Here is a 21,549-nt window from a genome sequence, read left to right as displayed (position 1 = left end):
TTTGGCGACCTTTTCTTTGTTCAGACCCATAACACTACTTAGCACGACATCCAAGATAACAGAACGCCTAATTCTAAACCCTTCAAGTCTCATGTCCCATTTGCCCCATCACAATATGGTTTTAGAGCACTACACTCCACAAACTCCTTACTAAACTGTCCCACACAACAAGCATCCAGTGGGATCAACTCTGCGAAACCTGCACAGTGTGCACTTCTTAGAACAATCAACACTGTATTGTCTTTAATTCCATCCCCCAATGCAAATTGATCACCGTAATCTACAACATGAACATGGAGAACAACACTAAACACTGGCTTGCCAACAGGGTTCTTTCACCTACACTTTTCAGGCTATACATTTATGATATTCCTATGCCCCTACTGCCCACAAACATTGCCTCATTTGCAGATGACTGTACCATTCCATTCAGTATGCTCTCCAATACAAGTTCCTCTGTCAACACCAAACTACATGCACATTACACACTACACTTCCTTTTCAAAATTAAACATGAAAAATGGCGTCTAATAACCAAGCCTCAGAGTCCCCAGGGGGGGAAGGGGAACATTAATGCCCCGACCATCCTCCCCTCTCCCAGTGACGACTCAACGAGCTGCCTGGAACCACAGTCTGACTCATTTCTTCATTTCTGCAAAATTCGCGGCCTTTCCTCTAACTTTCTGTTGAGCACCACTTCCACTCTTCTAAACCTCACCTTATCTTCTTAACTGAGACTCAGCTGTCTGAGGCAACTGATAGCAAACCCTTTTTGTATCGTCCTACTTTCTCTATACTTATTTCAAAGCCAAAGGTGGCTGTTGTGTATTTGTACACAATGACGTATTTTGCTGTCATGTTCCTGAACTTGATTCTTCTGAATTCTCTACTCTCTGGGTTCTACCCCCTGGGGGTAAGGGGGTTTTTCAAGAATACTCCCCCAGTATCCCTGCTTGTCGTAAAAGGCGACTAAAAGAGTTGGCGGAGGGTTAGTGCCCCTCCCCGGAAAACAACTAACTAGTAAAACAAACAAGAAGCCTCGGACAAGGACTGACCAAACGATGACGACCCAGGACCGGACAAAGGACTTGGTAATGGCTATGTGGAAGGTAAGAGGAGCGAATGATGAGGTGAAAGAGAGAGAGAGATTGTCCAGGTGCTTGAGGGTCCAAAAGTGGATGTATGTGGAATGACTGAAACAAAATGGCGAGGAGAAAGTGTGAGAGAATGGGAGTATGGATGGGGTATATGTGCAGGAGTAGGTGAGAATGAGAGGGCAAAGGAAGGAGTATGTATAGTTGTGAGTAAAAGATGGAAGAAGAGCATAAGACAGTATGGATCAGTTGGGTCAAGGATTGTGTGGGTAAAGTTGAAAGTTGGAATACATATGTGGGCGATTGTGTGTGTGTGTATGCGCCAACGTAAGATCGCGCTAGCAGAGTGAGAGAAGAGTTCTGGACAAATGTGGAAGTGTACATGGAAAAGTTTGGAAGGAATGAGAGAGTGTTTTTGATCGGTGATATGAATGGTAAAGTAGGGAATGTGAAGGTGGATGGAATAGTTGGTGAGTGGGGTGTGCCTGCTGCAATAGATGAGAATGGCAGTGCGTTAGTGGACATTTGTGCTGGGAGGGGGTTGGTGATAGCCAATACCCTCTTCAGGCATAAAATGATCCACAGGTATACATGGCGAGTGATGAGAAGGGTGGGTGGTGAACTGAATGAAAGGAAGGCAATGATTGATTATGTGTGTGTGGATGAAAGGATGCAAAGATGTGTAATGGATACAAGAGCTTATAAAGGTTGGGGGAGTGGACTTTCTGATCACTACTTGGTGGTGGCCAGAATTAGGATACAAGTAAGATGGAGGAATAGAAGAAGGGAAAGGTGAGAGGAAGGAGTAGTTGGAAGGAGAGTGGAAAGGTTACAAGAGGATGAGAAAAAGGCAGAGTATAAGAGAGAAGTGGAGGAACGATTGGGCAAATATGAATTGGAGCAGATGGGGGACGTGGAAGGTGTGTGCAGGATATTTACAGAAGAAATATGTGCAGCATGTGATGTGGTGTGTGGGAGGAAGAGAAGACGGAGGGGGGTGCAAGGAACAGCATGGTGGACTGAAGAGGTGAGACAGGCTGTGGCACAAAAGAAGAAAGCATACAATGAATGGATGAGAAGTAGGGGCGGGGTAGAAGTTGAGAGGCGGAAGAGAGAGTTATATGTAGAAAGAAAGAGAGAGGTGAAAAGATTAGCAAGAGAGAGTAAGAATAGAGTGGATGAGGAATTTGGAAGGAATTTGAGTGTAAAGTGGAGGGACTATAAGAAGATGTTTTGGAAAGAGGTGAAGAGAGTAAGACAGGGTGGAAGTGAGGTTAGCAGGGGAGTGAAAGATAAAAATGGTAGATTACTAGTGGAGAAGGGAGAAAAAAGTGAGCAGATGGAGAGAACACTTTAAGGAATTGTTGAATATACAGGATGGAAGTAATGCGAGTATAAGTGGCTGGGGAATGGCTGGGAGAAGGAGGGAGGTGAGAAGACAGGAAGAAATCAGTAGGATAGAAGTTGTGGAAGCAATGAAGAAAGTCAAAATGGGGAAAGCCCCAGGAATTGATGGAGTGTGTGGTGAAATGCTGAAGCATGGGGGAGAGATAGTAGTAGAATGGATGTGGAAGATGTGTAGATTGGCCTGGGAGGAAGGTAGAGTCCCGGATGATTGGAAGTCAGGTATAATTATTCTCTTGTACAAAGGAAAAGAGGAAAAAGAAGTGTGTGGTAATCATAGGGGCATTTGTCTTCTTAGTGTAATAGGAAAAGTGTATGGTAGGATACTTATTGACAGAGTTAGAGAAAGAACAGAGGAATTAGTTGGAGAAGAACAGGGAGGCTTTAGGAAAGGAAGAAGCTGTGTAGATCAGATATTCATTCTTAGATCTTTAGTGGAAAAGTTTCTAGAGAAGGGAAAGAAGTTGTATGTGGCTTTCATGGATTTGGAGAAAGCATATGACAGGGTGGATAGACAAGGATTGTGGAAAGTATTAAGAATATATGGAGTAGATGGAAAGTTGTTGAATGCTGTGAAGAGTATGTATGATGGTGCTAAGGCTGCAGTGCGTGTGGATGGTGAACTAAGTGAATTTTTCTCTTTGGAGGTTGGGTTAAAACAGGGATGTGTCATGTCTCCATGGTTGTTCAATCTGTTCATGGATGGGGTAATAAAAGAGGTGCAAGGTAGGGTAGTCGATGTTGGAGTTGCCCTGGTGAGAGAGGATAGTGTTTGGAAACTCCCTGCACTGTTGTTTGCAGATGATACTGTGTTGTTGAGTGAAGACGAATGGGAGCTGCAAGGCTTGGTGGATGAGTTTGGGAGAGTGTACAAGAAACGGAATCTAAAGGTGAATGTAGGGAAGAGTAAAGTGATGGTCTTTGAGAGAGGTGAAGTCAGTGAATGTACAGCGAGGTTGGATGGTGAGGAATTGGATAATGTGAGTACGTTTAAGTACTTGGGTAGTGTGATGAGTAAGGATGGAGGTTTGGAGGGTGAAGTGCTTGAAAGGGTACAGCAGGGAAGAAAGGTTGCTGGTTCTTTGAAAGCAGTGATAGGAAACAGGGAAGTGAGCATGGAAGTGAAAAAGTTACTACATGACAGTATTGTGATACCAACTCTAACGTATGGAAGTGAAGCTTGGACATTGTTGGAAGGACACAAGTCAAGAGTGAGAGCAGTGGAAATGAGTTATTTAAGAGGAGCCTGTGGAGTCACATGGAGAGACAGGCTGACGAATGAGGATATAAAGGAGCGTTGTGGTGTGGATGTGGATGTGATAGGAAGTGTTATGAGGAACACACTGAGGTGGTTTGGCCATGTGGAGAGGATGGAGGGTGAAAGACTGACGAAGAGAGTGTATGTGAGTGAGGTGGAGGGGGGAAGAGGGAGGAGGAGGCTGAGGATGAGATGAAGGGACGGGATGGAGAGGTATATGAGAGAGGGCGGTGTGAGTTGGGAGCAGGGCAGTGAAATGGCGGGGGACAGGACGACGTGGAGGCGATTTGTTTGTGGCCACCCCAAACGGAATTGAGGCGTCTGGCAATAGATAGATAGATATCTGTGCTGTTTACTTATCCCCTAATTCTACTATCAGAAATTCTTCAACTGCCTTACTTCTATGATGGAACACATCCTATCCATTTCTCCTTTCTCTGAAATCTCCATTCTAGGAGATTTCAGTGTTCACAACCACCTTTGGCTCTCCAATCCTTTCATGATCCTCCAGGTGAACAAGCCTACATCTTTTCTATCCACAATGACATAGTACAGCTTGTACAGCACCCTACCCGTATCCCTACCTGCCTCGGAGGAAGTTCCAACATACTCGACCTCTTCCTTACAACTAATCCTTCTGCATACTCGGTTAATCTTTCCTCTCAGTTGGGCTCTTCCAATCACGACCTTATTACCTTAACCTGTCCTATCACTCTGGTATTGTCTATGGATCCTCCAAAGAAACGTTGGTTGTGGAACTTTGGCAATGCTGATTGGGAGGCTCTCAGGCAGTACCTCTTTGATTTTCCCTGAAATGATTATTGCTTCCATGGCCAGGAGCCATCTGAGTGTGCCTCACGCATTACGGAGGTTATTCCCTTGGGCATGGAAGCATACATTCCTTCCTCATATCCTCTGACTAATGCAAGGATAATCACGCTTGTTCTAATGCTGTCCTCAACAAGGAAAAAGCCTATAAACAGTACCGGAGCCAACCCACCCCTGCATCACATCTTTCTAATGTTTCTGCCCAGAATCGTGCTGAGTCTGTTCTTCGCTCTGCTAAAATAATTTCATCCATACTAAATGCTCTTATCTCTCCAGCCGAATTCTTCCTGCTCCTTCTGTCACCTTACCAAAAATCATTCAAACAACTTTACCTCATCATCCTTCCCTCCTGTTTTCTACTCTGATGACTCTGAAGCTATTTCTTCTACTGATAAAGCAGATCTCTTCGCTCAGACTTTCTCCTCCAATTCCACCTAAGACGATTCCGTTGCTGTTCCTTCATCACTTCCCTCCCCTCTGACTGCCTCATGGCCGACATTAAAATTTCTTCAGCTGATGTATTTTCTTCCATCAGTGGCCTCAGTACTAACAAGGAATAAGGGCCTGATGGGGTCCTTCCTGTTATCCTCAAGTACTGTGCTCTTGTGCTTACACCCTGCCTAGGTACATTCTTTCGCCTTTGTCTATTTGCTTATCTTCCTGGAAGTTTGCTGTCATTCATCTAGTCCCAAAGAAGGGTGACCATTCCCAACCCCCTAACTATCGCCCAATGGTTTAACATCCTGTCTCTCAAAAAGTTTTTGAGTCTATTCTTAACAGAATAATTCTAAAGCATCTTTGCTATCATAAACTTCTTTCTGATTGTCAGTATGGGTTCCGTCAGTGTCACTCCACTGGCGATGTTCTCACCTTCCTTTCAGACTCCTGGTCATCCTTCTTTCGGGACTTTGGCGAAAGCTTTGCCATTGCACTTGACATCTCAAAGGCTTTCGATCGAGTCTGACATAGATCTTTAATTTCCATACTGCCCTCTTACGGTTTCTATTCTTCTACCTGTGCCTTCATCTACAGTATAGCTTCCTTTCTGGTCTTTCCATACCTAATGTTGTAGACGGCCACCGTTCTTCTCCAATAGCTATCAATAGTTGTGTTCCTATCACCAACTCTCTTCCTTTTATACATCAATGGGCTAAACTGTACATCTAACCCTATTCACTCATACACTGATGACTCCACCCTTCACCTTTCCATTCGGTTCCTGCAACGTCCACCTCAGCAGTTACTTCAACAAACAAGGGATGAGGCTATGGCACACCTAATGTCTGACTTGACTCATATCTCTGACTGGAGTAAATATAATCTTGTATTTAAAGACTGAGTTCTTACACCTATCAACCCGACAAAATCTTCTATTGTAGTACCCACTAATGTTTAATATCCTGCCTAATCCTGTATCATCCTTTTAAACATACTTGCGGTTTCATTCTCTCGGGACTTATTTTGAATGGATCTCTTGTAATATCTGCTTCCAAGAGATTAGGTGTGGTAAACCGACTCCATACCTTCTTTACCCCTGCACAGTTGTTGACTTTATACACGGGTTTTATTCGCCCCTGTTTAGAGTACAACTCTCATGTGTGGGGAGGCTTCCCACGTACAGCTCTTGTCAATAAGGTGGAGTCAAAGGTTTTTCGTCTCATTAACTCTTTTTCCTCATGATGGCTACCTTGAACCTTTGTCTCTTCGCCACACTGTTGCATCATTATCTCTTTTCTGTCACTGCTTCAATGGTCACTGCTCCTCTGAACTGTCTGCTTGCATCCCTCCACCTCTACGACGGGAGTGTAGCACCCGTCTAACAACAAACTCGCATCCCTTTTCTGTCCAACTCTCTAATGCAAGAGTTAGCCGTTACTCCCAGTCCTTCTTTTATGCAACAGGCCATCTCTGGAACTGTCTCCCCCTGTCTGTATTTCCTACTTCCTATGATCTCCAGCCTTTCAAACGCAGTGTGTCCAGGCATCTCGAAATGAATGGATCTTGAATTTGGCTTTTGTTTTTCTTTTTTATTGGAAAGGACGGTTTGTGGGCTCCTGGTCTTTGGTTCCTTGTTCCTTGCATTAAAAAAAAAAATCACAGATATACCCTGTTTGTTGTAACAAAACTACCTCAGCGCACATCAGGCATGGGTCAAGGACAACTGACTGATGAATGCTGCAGCCAAATTCACCACCACATTCATAAGTAGCAGCAAACATCAACACAGGTACACCCCTAACATCACACGAATAATGTATCTGTATACCCCCCCCACATACACGCACACACACACACACTCCACTGAGATCCTTGGAGTGACATATCACATTGTTCTCAGCTTCAAGTAACATGTACAAGACGTCAAGAGGTGGTGCATCCCCAGACTCAGTGAAATCAGGGTGATCACAGGGACAGACATTGGACAAGAAAAAAGATACAATTTCCATTTTCTACAAGCAGCATATCAATTAAGTGATATCCTATGTCTCCCTGGCATGGGCTGTCATTCTAACACCCACGACAACACCGTGCTGAGCATAAAAAGCAACAGCTGTGCACCATCACTGGCTAAACCAATCCCACTGCCACTGGTCATTTACAGTTTGATACTAAAGTCCTCCCTGTTGGTGAGTATCGTGATGTAAAAGGCACAAAATTCTTCGCAGCAGCCTTTGCTAACACACAGCACCTCTATCATTATATGGCAGGGCAGCACAGCACAACTAAACATATTAAACAATCACTACACAGACATAGCTAGATCATCTTCAAAACATTCCATCTCAAGACATTCCAGTACTAACAATTAGGAAACACCCACATAACAATATCACGTGTAGGGCAACACAACACTTCAATCAAAATAAAATACTACAACCCCGTCCACCGACAACTATCCATCAGAGATCCTTGAAGAGAGTTGATCGAGATCACCAAACTAGGCTCAGTTTAGAACATCACCCAGCCCTCCTCAGTCACTAGCTTAGATCTGGGTTGGGTGGAAACATGGATGGCACGTGCCTTGCTTTTAGAATAGGCTCACACAAAATACCATACATACTTGAAAATTGCACAGCACAGGACGCAGACACATCAACGGTGTAGGAAACCTATGGGGCGACTCCATAGGGCCAGACTTTACCTGCGGTTGATGGATGTGCCTGGCCAAGTGGACCGGTGTTGAGGAATAACAACAACAAGAACATCTCCATGCCTGCTTGCAATGTCAGTACTGTGAAGAGTGATAATTTTCTAATGCATTACTTGTGACGTCTCCTTGGTAAATTATATGACCATATTAAGATGCAGCGACATCGAATCTGTTTTCAGTACGCAGCGGCACCTATTATGAATCAAAGCATTACTGGTGTGCTTCCAAGTCGTCCTGGACTTACTCACACAAGGGAACCCAACAGTTGTGGCACACAGTTTCTAATTTAAGGTATAATCTTTTAATCCAGCACCTTGCTCAAAATGTTAGTACAGTTGTAATGTAACATATATTTAATGTATTCAGGATATTCCACTCAGTAAATCATAGCGATGGCTGTATTATTAGTACGAAATACTACTGCCACACAAACAACCCTTCCAAGCCAACATCGGCCGCATTTCTCACATCAACAAGCATGAACTCCATGTATCAAGCACGTTCTTGGTCCATTGTACCTGTGCATCAATATGTAGGTGAATGAAGAGAATACGAAAATCATTTTGGAATAAAATCTGAGTGGTGAGGGTAAGGCATAAAAAAAAAGACTTGTGACAGAGGAGGTAATTCAGTTGTCAGCTGATGTGATAAGTGATAAGGTATTTCTGCAGTGGCAGGTAATGATATGATTCAATGTTTGTAGTATGCCTAAGAACGATCAAGGAGGAAGCGTGTGAGAAGGAGTGTAATATTTAATGATATTTGTGGATCTGGATAAGGAATGTGGTTGGGAGAAGAGAGAAGGATTATAGAAGTCATAAGGTGTGTACTGTTTTGAAGGAAAATTATTATATACAAAAGAGTTTATTTGGTAGAGAGAAGGTTGGGCCAAAGTAGATGGATGTTAAATGACTAATTAGTTTTGTGAATGTTTGTGGGTGAAGAGCTTTTTTAAGGAAAATAAAAATAAAAGTAAATTATAGCTGTTGCAAGAGAAGGTACTAACTGCGCAGAATGTTGGTGAATGTATGAGAACTGAATGTAGTGGAAGAGTTAAAGTACTGTAATTGTGTGCAGTGAAAGAAGAGAAAACGAGATATGCAAAAGAGGTGGAAACTAGAGTGGCTCAAGGAATCAGTTGGCTGATGCTACTAAAGTCTTACTGTTGCAAAATGTCTTCATGTCTCTATGGAGATGTATTAGCATATTAGTGCCAGTAATGAGTGTGGAAGTGATTCTAGAGTTGCGTGAATATTAATTTCATTGTTGAAAGCAGTGAAGATGGAAGTTTTAGGGAATGTATGTGGGCTGTGTGAGCTGTGTAGGATAAGGAATATACTGTAGACATTTTTAGCATATGTGGAGTAAGGAAGTCTGCTGATGAATGGGTAGAAGACAGCATGCTTAGATGGTATGGTCACATGGAAAAGAAAATATTATTAATATGGTCGTGAAAAAAAAAAATCGTATAGATGAATGAGTTTGAGGCTAGGAGGAAACATGAAAGACCAGGAAAGAGGTGGGAGGATATGGTAAAGGAATGAGTCAATAAGCAAGATATGGAGGTAAAGGAAGAGAAGGAATGGATAATGGACAAAAATAAATGTATGAAATAAGCTCTTGGACGTAGACTACACGTTTTTTAACGTCACTCAATGGAATACACTATCTCAGGTATTAAGAAGTGCAGTTCTATGTGTATCATTTTGCCTATGTGCTAAAAACAAGAATCTTGGAGGTTTGGATGATGAGTAAATGGATATGTGGTATTAGGATAGATGTCTTAAGATGATTTGGCCAAGTAGAGAAATGGAGAATGAAAGATTTAATAGAAGAGTATGTGTGTGAGGTGGAGGGGGAGACCGAAGATAAAATATCGGGAAGGGATGGAGACGCATATGAGCGAGGGTGATTTGAGTTTGAGAGAGGGCAACCGTACGGTGGACAGGATAACATGGTGACGATCGTATGCAGGCACCCTTTCCGGGATTAAAGTGTCTGGCTGCAGACAGATAGATAAAGTGTCTTGATAGTTTTCCTGTCTGTGCACAGTAATTTCCAGTTCCTTGATCCTTCCCAACCCAAGTTGTGTGGGAAAGAGGGTTAGGTTGATGATCGTAATGATGATACAGTAATACAGTGACATCTTTGTAATTAAGTCTGACTGTATACATTCACTGTTCCCTTTAGGTGAACGTGAAAGGGTTGGCAGCATTGTGAACCAGGGCGAGGCAGGGCACGGTGAGGCGCGGAGGAGATCCACCCGATGCTGTCCTTGCAACAACACTCATGCCATCATTACCAAGGAGGGCAGGCAGTACGATATTGAGTTTGAAAACTATGTGAGGAGGGAACTGTATACAAAGTGGTAAGTTGTTTTGTGGGAGATCTTATAAATTTCATCCTTGTTTTGCTTACCCTGCAGGGTTTATGTTTTCTTATTTCAAGGTCTGGAGGACGGGTAAGGAAAAAGTAGTTTCCTTTAAAACTCATTTTTTTTTACTGTAATGAGAAATTCATTGGGCAGCATGGACTTCGATTGTCTTTGTGTCAGTGGTATGTAGGTGACGTAAGAACCTCTCAACAGCGCCATCATTGATGACTCTGGCCTCACTTCCCTTTTTATGTCAACACCTTCAGTGCCTCCATCATTACCCCTGTCTGTAGTCATGGTGTCATGATTTAGGACCTCACACCTGGTCCCTCAGTCATTCACAGTTTCTCTGTCCTTAGGTAGAGTGCATTTGAGTAGCACTGTGTTCCACGATCAGATAGATAGTGCTAGTATCCTTTCAGACGTTTTGACTCCCTGCATGATCGATGCCACACCTTGCTTGTGCTGGGAGTCAGGAAGCAAGTAGGGTCGCCACACATCTTACAAGCAGTATCACCACGTTGCCTTTCTTGCCATGGTAAAGATCTCACACGCAATAATCTAAACTACTCACATTTAAATTATTCCCTTTCTCAAGGGATGGACTGAAGGCAGGGCTGGACGGCTAGGAAGGTTGGCCATTAGTCGGAGGCAGTGAATTACTATGAAGTATGGAGCAGGATGATGGGAAGCTGAAAACGAGTTTGGGTAGTGGGAGATGAGGAAAGGAAAGGATGTCGCTATGAGGTGAATGGTAGCAGGAACTGTTGGGGTCGTTGCTTTCAGCCCCTTTTATCTGTTTCAGCGACAGTGGGTAAAGTCTTCCTGGTCAGGGAGTGGTTACTGCAACAAGTGAATGAGTACTGTGATTGGTTCAGCAGGAAGTGAGGGGTGAGGAGAGAAGGGGAATTTTATGTAAAGTGGTGACTGGCAATTCCGTTTATTCAGTCCCGTGGTGATGGCCAGCAGTTGGTTCGTCTAGCAGGTGTATCCCACACGCATATCGGACAGAGCGGGATGTGTACACTTGCGTGGTGGCTCGTTGTTCATTCTGTTTTCTGCTTTCAGCCTTGTTGTTGTTCTCTTGTTATGTTAGGTGTTATAGTCACTACTATTCTGTAATCAGGTTTTCACTAGGATTGGGCCAGTCCTATAGTTTGAATACTAAGTTGTACAGGCAATTGCATGAAATTCGATAGGCCTGAGATGTGAGTTACGAATGACTTATTTGTTACCAGACAACTAGACAGGGACCCCAAAGTCTGGCTATACTTGGCCATCATCTGAACTGAAAATGGGTTAGGAATCTTCATCAGGCTAGAACAAATGTTCTGAATATATACCCCGCATCTGGACAGTGGATTCAGGTTTGCTTTTCGTAGCTTAAAGTTATGATGAAGCGTAACTAGGATTTACTATACAAATAGGCAAAACCGGTAACAAAACAATTCTAAATTGCTCCGTTCGTAGCGTAGAGTATCGAGGCAACGCTATCTCAGTCCAAAATACTTAAGGGTATGAGACAGAATTTTGACCCTGGGAGGAAAAATGAAAAAATCGGTCACAGATAGGACTTGAGCTATGGCCGTAAATCACAGTGCACTCCCACTAGACCACCACCCAGATTCAGCAAATGTTATCATTATGTTTATACGCAATGCTTAGATTTTACTAGTTCGTTAATTGTAGATAATTACATGTATAGTTGTACAGTGGTATTTATGAATGATTTGGCGTAGCTTTTACTCTCTCTCTCTCTCTCTCTCTCTCTCTCTCTTCCCCCCCCTGTGTGTGTGTGTGTGTGTGTGTGTGTGTGTGTGTGTGTGTGTGTGTGTGTGTGTGTGTGCATAACTTAATCCTTACCTAATTACTGTGCATGGAATGAAATCAAATTTGTAATATTCCATATGCTTGCACTTTCATTACGTCCGTCGAAGAGGTTATGTTTTACCCCGCATTGGTTGGTTTGTCTATTTGTCTGTCTGTCTATTAGCAAAATTACTCAAAAAGCTAAGAACGGATTTTGGTGAAATTTTGTGGAAGGATGGGCCATGGGCGAAGGACGAAATGATTAAAATTTGGGCTAGATCCGAATCCGGATCCGAAGTGTTTCACACAGTATCTCCAAAAGTCTTCATTGAACTTCAGTGAATTTTTGTGGAAAGAACTGAATAAATTTTAGGACGGATTTGAATCCAGATCCGGATCCTATATCCACGGATCCGGATCCGGGATTAGTAAAAAAGTTATGAAAGGGTTTTGATGAAATTTTGTGGAAGGGTGGGCCATGGGCCAAGATAGAATAATTAAATTTGGGGGCGGATCCGAATCCGGAGTATCCCACACAGTATCTTCGAGTGTTCTCAATTTCAATGAAATTTTGCGGAATGGTGGGCCATGAATGAAGAAAGAGTTGGTTATATTTGGGGGTGGATCCGGATCCGGATCCTATATCCATGGATCCGGATCCTTTTTAAATGCAGTGGCACTGGCGAAGGTATGCGCTTTCTCAGCGCTTTCTAGTTATATATTATTTTTCTTGATACTGGCATAAAAGGGTCTAGTACCTGCAAAAGCTATATATTCATGATGTGCCTAGAATGGACTATGTTATCTAATTCTCTAGTAAATAAAAAAAAAAGCAATTCAGTCACCAACTTAATATATCTAAATGAATGAATGACTCTGAGTGAATGAACCTCCTCACTTAGTTAACTGGTCCCCGTACATGCGATTCCCACGTGCAACTCTTGTGTCACTGGTCTTAAGATGTCATTCACAAAGACTGACTCAACACCGCCTACATAATTATATAGATGTAGGAGCATGTAGGTGTCGTTTGGTTTCTGTTATGTAACTTTTTAAGTGCTTACAATTATGTATGGGTAAGAGAGTTGCTTACATTTCCTTCTTTGGAAACAAGTGATGACAATAATATTAACTAGCAGTTTAGTGATTATTTCGCTTCGTTTCGTTTATAAAGGCTCCAACCTGCTTGCATGCATCGGCCTTGGACACCTAATGGCGATTCTCCAAGCTGCTCAATCTCTGGCAGCCTCCCTATTCAGTCCCTAATCCCTGAAGTCACACTCTATGACCTCATCCCAGGTCTTTTTTTGGTCTGCCTCTCGCACCTCTGCTCCAAACGTTAATACTTCTCATTTTCTGCACCCAGTTGTCATCCCCCATTCTCTCCACATGCCAAAACCATCTCATTCTACCTCTCACCATCACAACACCAATGCACTTCAGTCTCATCCATTCTCTTAACTCTTCCAACATAAACGTAGCCCCCCCCTCCCCAAGGCCTCGCATTCGAGGACACACTGCACATCCACCGAATCGTTGCCATTTCTTCATGTTTGGACCTGCGAATATCCTCATCCTTTACTGCCCAGGTCTCACTACCTCACAGCATTACACTCCTAACACATGCCGTATACAAAGATCCCATAGTACAGGGGAAGAGCCCTTTCATTGTCAGGAGAGGCAACAGCTCTCTGAACTAATTCCAACCACTCCTTGCTTTAGCCACAGAGCTAGCTCCAGTTCCATCTCCACCATATAACATGTCTGCCAAGTAACAAAACTCTCCCACATATTCGAGAGATTCACCAGCAAGATCAGTCCTTTTATGCCTGACACTCTCCAGCTCTCCCCGACACACCGCACACACGGAATCAGCATTATCTGGCAGTCTACTTCTAATAGCTACATCTTTTATGCAGCCACTTATCACAAACACTGCACAAGATAGAATTATTTCCCACGCCCTTGTGGCAAACTCCACATTGCCACGCTCCCTCTTCTTTGACAGGTTTAACAATCTAGGAGTTAATTAGGTGTTTTTTTCCATTTTATTTTTCCTGGGATTTGCATTTCGTTTCTTTGCGCGTCTTAATGCATTTTTCTCTCCTTTTTTTGTTTTTCCTTGCTATGTTTTGGTCTGGGGGAGGATGGACATCTGTCCAAAGACATCTTCCTGTCTCCTCCCATCTCTCAGGATGTCGATTATTCCCATAAGAGTTTGTATGTGTTGGATGCTTGCTTACTGTTGAGGTTTTGGGCTCAGGGTTGGCTCTTATGGTTGTCCCATGCACCACTTCCTGTAGGCTGACAATTTTGTGCTGGTACCACGTCTGAAGCATCATCTTCTACATCTCCTGGGGAATGAGGTTCTTTCCGGCTATAGTAGCCGCAGCGAGAAATGAACGCTGTGGTGGGGCAGGCGGGATGACCTGGGATTCCCCCACTGTTGCCATATCCACTTGTCACCGACCATAGAGGTAGGATGTCACCGACCATCGGCCACCGCTGCAGCCCCGCTCCATGATCCTTACCCTGTGTCTCTGGCTTTCTCTTTCTCTCTCGGTTTCTATATAAACTGGTGTATTTCCGAAATTAATTATGAAATTATTATGACTTTTGTTCCACACCACCACTGAGGTAAAAATCAAGGAGAGTTTTCTGTATAAAGGTTTCCCCCCCCCTCCTAAATGTGGCATATGAGCGGGGGAGTGCGGCCTTGCCGATACCTCCGCCTGACCTATAATTATACACTCGCCAGAACTGACCTGCCCTCAGACAAGGGGGGGGAAACCTTTATACAGAAAACTCTCCTTGATTTTTACCTCAGTGGTGGTGTGGAACAAAAGTCATAATAATTTCATAATTAGTTTCGGAAATACACCAGTTTATATAGAAACCGAGAGAGAAAGAGAAAGCCAGAGACACAGGGTAAGGATCATGGAGCGGGGCTGCAGCGGTGGCCGATGGTCGGTGACATCCTACCTCTATGGTCGGTGACAAGTGGATATGGCAACAGTGGGGGAATCCCAGGTCATCCCGCCTGCCCCACCACAGCGTTCATTTCTCGCTGCGGCTACTATAAGGCTCCCAAGTTGGTGTCATAGCGGACGCAAACCTCGCTCAGCGGATTGTTGTGATGCCAGGTCTTCACTTATGTTGACTCAACATTCTGACACCTTATAGCGTAGATGGCACAGTGGGACTAATGACTCCTCTGGCTGAAGCCCCTAGGAAAGCATGAAAGGGGACGTCAACCCTTATTGGGGAATTGCTAGGTCACGCCTCTTGGCCATATTCATTCCCTTTTTGTTCCCTACAGGAGTCTCATGGGATCCTTCACTGTTGTCCTAGTGATTCTGTCAACCATCAAGATGATATGCCAAAGAACAAAGTATGGCATACCTTTTGAATATGAACACTACTTCTGTGTTCTGTATTCTCTCTGTTATGATGAAAGGTATTTCAGCCCAAAGAAATGCCAGGATTATCTTTATCTTAGGCTCCTGAGGAAAGAAAGTTGGAGCTGTCTATCAACATCTTTGTCTACAAAATTCAAATTTGAGTGTTATTTTCTCTCTCGGGGTTATTTAGGACTTCAAGCTTTTTGTTTAGATTCAGAATGCCATTCTCACATAAGGGGAATAACATCAGTCTCCTGATTTTCTTTTCAATCCTTTCAGTATGCCTGAGATGAGGAAGATCCCTCGGATGGTTGAATCCTTTGCTAGATTTGTGTAAAGACTCCGTCGTCCCGGAACTTCTTGACCCGTGGTTACTGTACATCCTCACAGTCATCACCATCGTTAACCTACCCAATTCTTGGTCCCTGTGACATCCCTTCCCACTTCCCTAGTCCCCTCAGTTTTTGTTAGGTGCACAATGGATAGTTTCTTCATTTTTTTTTCTTTTAAAGTCAGGATTTTTTCCCCCTAAACCATGGTTTACCTTGTTCAGTCTACTCTTCAGACTTGTACTGTTTCTCCTCTTATATCTACTTCTATAACATTCTTACTCTGTTGTCCCTTCACTTTCCATCTGCACCTCTGTATTTCTGAGACTATTATTCCTTTTCCCGGACTACACATTACTTTTTGCTCCCCTCTCATCACTTTTTTCCTTTTTTTTTTCCTACTCCTGAGATGAGTGTTTTGAATGTGGTTAGAACGGAGAAGGACATGACCGTGTCCAGTCTAGACATGACTGAGGAAATCACTCTGATCCTCCTGGACCCGGGGTAACAGAAGAGATACGATGATCGGTGACTGATCAAGCAAGTGACGATTAAATATGTGGACCCTGATCTATGGCATTCGTACGTCCTTCGTGATGGTAACAGACACCACACCTTACAGATGCTGACTCTGACATTTCAGAGGTGAACTTGGGGGAGGCGGGTTTCAAACGGTAGAGAGGTGGTCTGTAGTCCTACCGGACCCTGGTTCAAATCCCCGCTAGGGCAGGGAACAGTTTAAGGATTTGAATTTCATAATATCAGACCTTACTGAACTACCAGAAGACCCGCCGACATGTCGTAAAAATACCCCAGCTAATATCAATACACCAGTCCTGTATGAGACAACTCTAGCATGTATTCAATATGGAAGGTGGTGTTAGAGCCGAAGTGGTGACATGTAGAGGTGTATGGTATGTCGAAGGACTACTGGGCCTTGGGAGCAGGCTGTGAAGCCTATACCCAAAGTCGGACACATAAAAAAAAGACATAGATTACATTTCTGATGTTTTAAAGCAGGCTGCTGGAGGATCCATTTGAACTGAAATGCAAACCCTACCGCAAAGAGTTCTGTAGTTTTTTTTTTTTTTTATTCAAGAGAGATTGTATATCCAGACCTCAAATATGGAGACTGATCCTTCAAGAGTGTGTGCTGCAAGTTCGGTACAGCGAGAATCAGCTTGCATGTTTCGGGTACCATATATTTAATGTGCTGTGTTGCTTGGTCCTAGCTGAACCCCAAGGCAGTTAGCTGGATGATTTAGAGAGAATGACTATATTTGGGTATATTCTCCAAACATACTCGCCTCTGCTATGTCACCGAAATTTAAATATACCACCATAAAGGAGATAAAAACAATCCCCAAGAATAACAGACCTGTCTTCATCACTTGCCCACCGAATCGACTATTTCCAAACGAGGTTGATGTTTAAATGAGTGATGATATTCGATCAGTGTGACGAATTTGACCACATCTAATCGTACTTTTAAATTTTCAGTGGTAATGACAAGGGAGGAAATCATCCATCTATGGTCCATCAGTTCAGAAATTAAAGACCAGCCCTTGATTGCTGTTGGAATGAATGGTGTGAGGGGCTCTCTGACCTGTGTCGCTCGTAAGGAGCGGGTTCTAAGACCTTCTTACAGCACTCTCCAAATTAGAATTTTGTCAGCATCTCTTAGTAATACTCAGTGAGCCTGAATTTATTCTTCCATAAAAAAAAAAATAATAATAAATAATGTGATGAAGCTTCTGGCAGAGCCAAAGGAAACTGCACATCTGGTGTGATTCAGAAGTACTTAACTCTATAACACACAGACCTGTCACATGGGAATTATGCAATGGCCCAACATATATCACAGCTATTGTATAAGAGGTAGTTCAAGGTCTTGGTGAGGTGGAGGACCACATTAGAGACAGAAAAACGGTGGATTTCAGAGTATTGAACAATTTATCCCAGCTGGTCAGGGATGCTGTTACCTGCTTCATTTGTCAGTACTATAAAAGCATCTGTGTGTGTGTGTGTGTGTGTGTGTGTGTGTGTGTGTGTGTGTGTGTGTGTGTGTGTGTGTGTGTGTGTGTGTGTGTGTGTGTGTGTGTGTGTGTGTGTGTGTGTGTGTGTGTGTGAACTTACAATTTATGCTGCTGGTGGAGTTTGTTGGGTGGATGGGTGGGGTGAGCAGGTGGATAGATAGGGTGGACAGAGTGTGTTGGGTGGGGTGGGTAGTTGGGGTGGGTTGGATAGATTGGTAGGTGGGTGGACAGGCAGAGTGGGTGGGGTGTAAGAGAGGCAGGCTAGGTGAGTGGGGTGTGTGGGCAGAGAGAGAAGGGTGAGCAAGGTGAGTAGATGGGTGGGCAGGGTGAGTGAGCAGGGTGGGTGCATGGACAGACACCGTGGGTGAGTGGATGGATGTATGGCTTCTGAGAGGACATGGCAGGAAACAGGCTTACTAAACTGAGTATGCTGATATTTTTGTATGTGGGTGGGTGGATGGGTGAATGTGTTGTTTTCCAGATGACATGATGGGAGACCAGCTTACTACACTATGTACTGTAAGTGGCTAGGTAAGTTGGCTTGTAGGTAATAGGGGAGGAGGGAATAAGTCCATTGAGGAACAGGTCACTCAGGGAAACAGGTCCATAGCTGGAAAAGAGCATGTTGAAGTGTGAAAGTAGATTCCTGAGCGCATATGTGCTTTGAGAATATTGAATTAAGTGGAAAACATAGGTCCTATGGTTAAAGCAGGTTCATGAAGGAAATATATCCAGACAAGAAAATAGCTCCATGTGGGGATTTAGTGTCTCCCCATGGAGAGAAAACAAGTTCATGAGGATCCTATTTTCTTTTGATCTCCATGGTGCATACTGGTACGTCACAGTGGTATCCTGATGTCACAAGTATCTTCCTTTTCAAGGAGACCTGACTAAATACCAGTTCTGAGTAGTTCCAAATGGCCTCAGTCTAGCACAATGGGCATTCATAAGTTGATCAAGTTCATCTTAGCAAAAACCAATGAACAGGTAATAGACATGCTAGCCTATGAACAGGTAATAGACATGCTATCCTATCTTGACCACTGAGTATTTATTGACCCAGCCATGTCCGTCTACTGCCATACAGTTGCACAAATCAAGTCTTGACATTCAACAACATGAAGTCAGAGATGAAATCCACCCAGTGGCTTGTTTGGTTAGGAATTTCTTGGGACAAAATAACCACCCAGTCCTATTACCACCTATATTAGATGTTTACCGCGACGACCACCACAATGGGTATTGGAAATTCTCACTGAGCAACCAGTTTCGCAGACAGAGATAGTACTGTGTCACATGTGATCTACACTGTCAGGCAAAAGAAACTTCTAAGATCGAAACACTCACCAATCAGCGCCTCTTCAGTGATGCATCACTCAGAGACATTCCTGCCTTCAAGAGTCTGGAGATACCCGTTCAATGGACCCCTCCGCAGTCAATTTAGCTGACTTGTGTATCGAATAAAGGTTTAGGTTTTCAGTTACTACTAGGCCACCGGGTTCAGGGGTCGTGGCCTGTGTATTTTTTTTTTTTTTTTTTTGTGCACCTATACGGTATTTTTTCATAAACTCGGTCTGGTGGTCAAATGTGGACTTAATTCAGTATTTTCACCATGTACACGGTGCTCTAACATTACGGCACTATCATCACGGCACAGTGTGACAGGCTACATCAGTGCAGTGCCACCAGTGGCTTTGCATTCAGTATGTCTTAGTATCCAGGCTGCGTATTGTGAATTGTTTATGCTACACCAGGCCTAGTTCCGCTCTCAAGAAATGAAAGGTTACTCAGATGATGAAGATAAGAGATAATATGGCAGTGCAGAACAGGAGAAGAGAGCACTGGTGTTTAATCGCTGGGTGAATGAATCTACTGTGCAAATAATTCTAAGGAACACAAAGATGATATTGAAAACAGTGAAAATCTGTGTTGCTTTGCAGCTTGACGTTTGGTCAGGGTTGGCAAAAAAATCCCACTTTATCTGAAAAAGCCCAACCCACCTGTTTTTAGTTTTCATTTTTTCTTTTCCAAAATAACCCCCCCCCCAACAAAAAAGAAAAAAAAGAAAAGAAAGAAAGACAGGTAAAGGTGGGTTTGCTCAAAGTGTACCATAAAACAAAATAATGTTTATACTTAAATATGGATAGTCGAATTAATTATCATTTTACACAATGAGAATTTTACACGATGAGTTGAGTGAGAGGGGTGATCATGTTCTGACTTATTTGTCTGTTACCCATGGGCTGCCTGCTACATTGTAAAACATGTTTCAACATCACAGCATACATTATGAAGTAACGGAGAGATCAATGCACGCCACAGAGTAGTAGTAGAAGAACTCATTTCCTTTGCTACAACACTGTAGTAGAAGAAGGACTCATCTGCTTTGCTACTACAACCTTCTGTGGTAATTTTACACTTATATTTCCCACTCTTCTTGCAAGTGAAACATCTCTTCCATAAGTAAATGGACGTTTCTTCTTAACAGTAATAATAGCCTTAGGGTAACAAACCTAAGTCTATCAAACAGCTCCCGGATGCACAAACGGCCTTAAGGCTACACACGGCCTTAAGTCGGGTAGTTTAAGGCCGTGGGTCGCTAAGGCCCATGTACGAAGCACTAACAGGAGGGTAAGCCTCGGTAAGGCCGCCCCAACCGCTGAGGCTGGGTCGGAGCAGCCTTACCGTACTGAGACACGTAAATAAAGTAACTCCGATTTGATATTCTCGGTAGCACAAACCGGACCCAGCTTGTTATTGATGCCTCGGCATGGAGTTGATGGTTGTCTGTGAACTAGATCGTGCTTTGCGAAGGGAATGGAGGTTTCTTGGAGCCACTGAACCCCTTGTAACATAAATGATGAACATGTATTGAGACAATATCGCCTCCCCAGGAGCGAATTCCTTCGTTTAACGGAACTTGAGCCTCATATTGGGAGTGTCACGTTACACTGCCATGCCATTCTTGCCTACACAACAATTTTTGGCAACCCAGAGGTTCTACGCTAGTAGGAATTTTCAGTGTTGTTGGAGGGTGGTATTCATGAGTCAAGTGTATGCAAAGTAATATCACGTGTGACAGATACTTTATACAGAAAATGACAGAAAAATTAAGATGCCCAGTGGTTTGCTGAGAAGGACAGAGACGAGGGTTTCCACAGAATAAATAAATTTCTTGAAGTATTTAGGTTCCCACAGGAAGGGAGGGGAAGAATACATTCCCAGTATCCCTGCTTGTAAGGGGCAACTAAAAGGGGCCTTTTTGTCTCCAGTCTTTCTTTCCCTACTGTCCTCTTCTGTCTTCCATTCTACCCCCTTTTCTTGATGTTTGTGTGTTTCTTATGGTCTTTATTTTCCCTCTACTATGCCATGCAGCCATATTATGGATTGGTGATAATTCGTCATTATTCCTAATTTCCTAAAGTGCTTGGAGCAATGGATTGAACCCTAATACCAATTAAGGCCCCAGATCACAAAGAAAATGTATTTGTCAGCCGCAAACGGTTTCATTCACTGGCTGTGCAAGTTGTTTGACAGCAAGAAAATGATAATGAGCTGTAATTACAGATATCATGGCAGCACTCACGCTGCCAATATCTGGGCTAATTCTAACCACCAGAGATCTGAACCAAGCTGTCTATGGTGACATTTTTTTGCCAGGTAATTGTGGTTGCTGATTACTTTGTTTAAAGTTAGACAATGGTTAGGTAAAACAAGGCAAACGTAATAAGTTCCCATTCATATTGCTACTTTATTTCTTTACTCCTAAACCCTCTCATCTTACTAATGTTTTAAAGGTTGTGTGGGTGTATTGCTCCTCATCACTAATATTGGGACGTCTTGTCATTGCACCCGACATTTTCAA

At 43.3% G+C, this 21,549-nt stretch overlaps 1 protein-coding gene across 1 annotated transcript in view; it reads left to right on the top strand.

The window, feature by feature from the left end:
• LOC145417830 (uncharacterized) overlaps positions 1-19,128 on the top strand; it is a 138,166-nt gene extending 119,038 nt beyond the window's left edge. Inside the window, exons 3-4 of the mRNA XM_080286450.1 lie at positions 9,926-10,077; positions 19,000-19,128. Coding sequence (XP_080142576.1) covers positions 9,926-10,077; positions 19,000-19,128 — 281 coding nt within the window. The remainder of the gene's footprint in view (positions 1-9,925; positions 10,078-18,999) is intronic.
• The last annotated feature ends 2,421 nt before the right edge of the window (positions 19,129-21,549 follow it).

This window comes from Coenobita brevimanus, chromosome 111 (genome assembly GCF_032717465.1).
Source record: "Coenobita brevimanus isolate Jiangsu-jjx chromosome 111, ASM3271746v2, whole genome shotgun sequence".
NCBI lineage: Eukaryota > Metazoa > Arthropoda > Malacostraca > Decapoda > Coenobitidae > Coenobita > Coenobita brevimanus.
The sequence above is the reverse complement of the archived record's forward strand: the minus strand, read 5'-3'. Positions and strand labels throughout refer to the sequence as shown.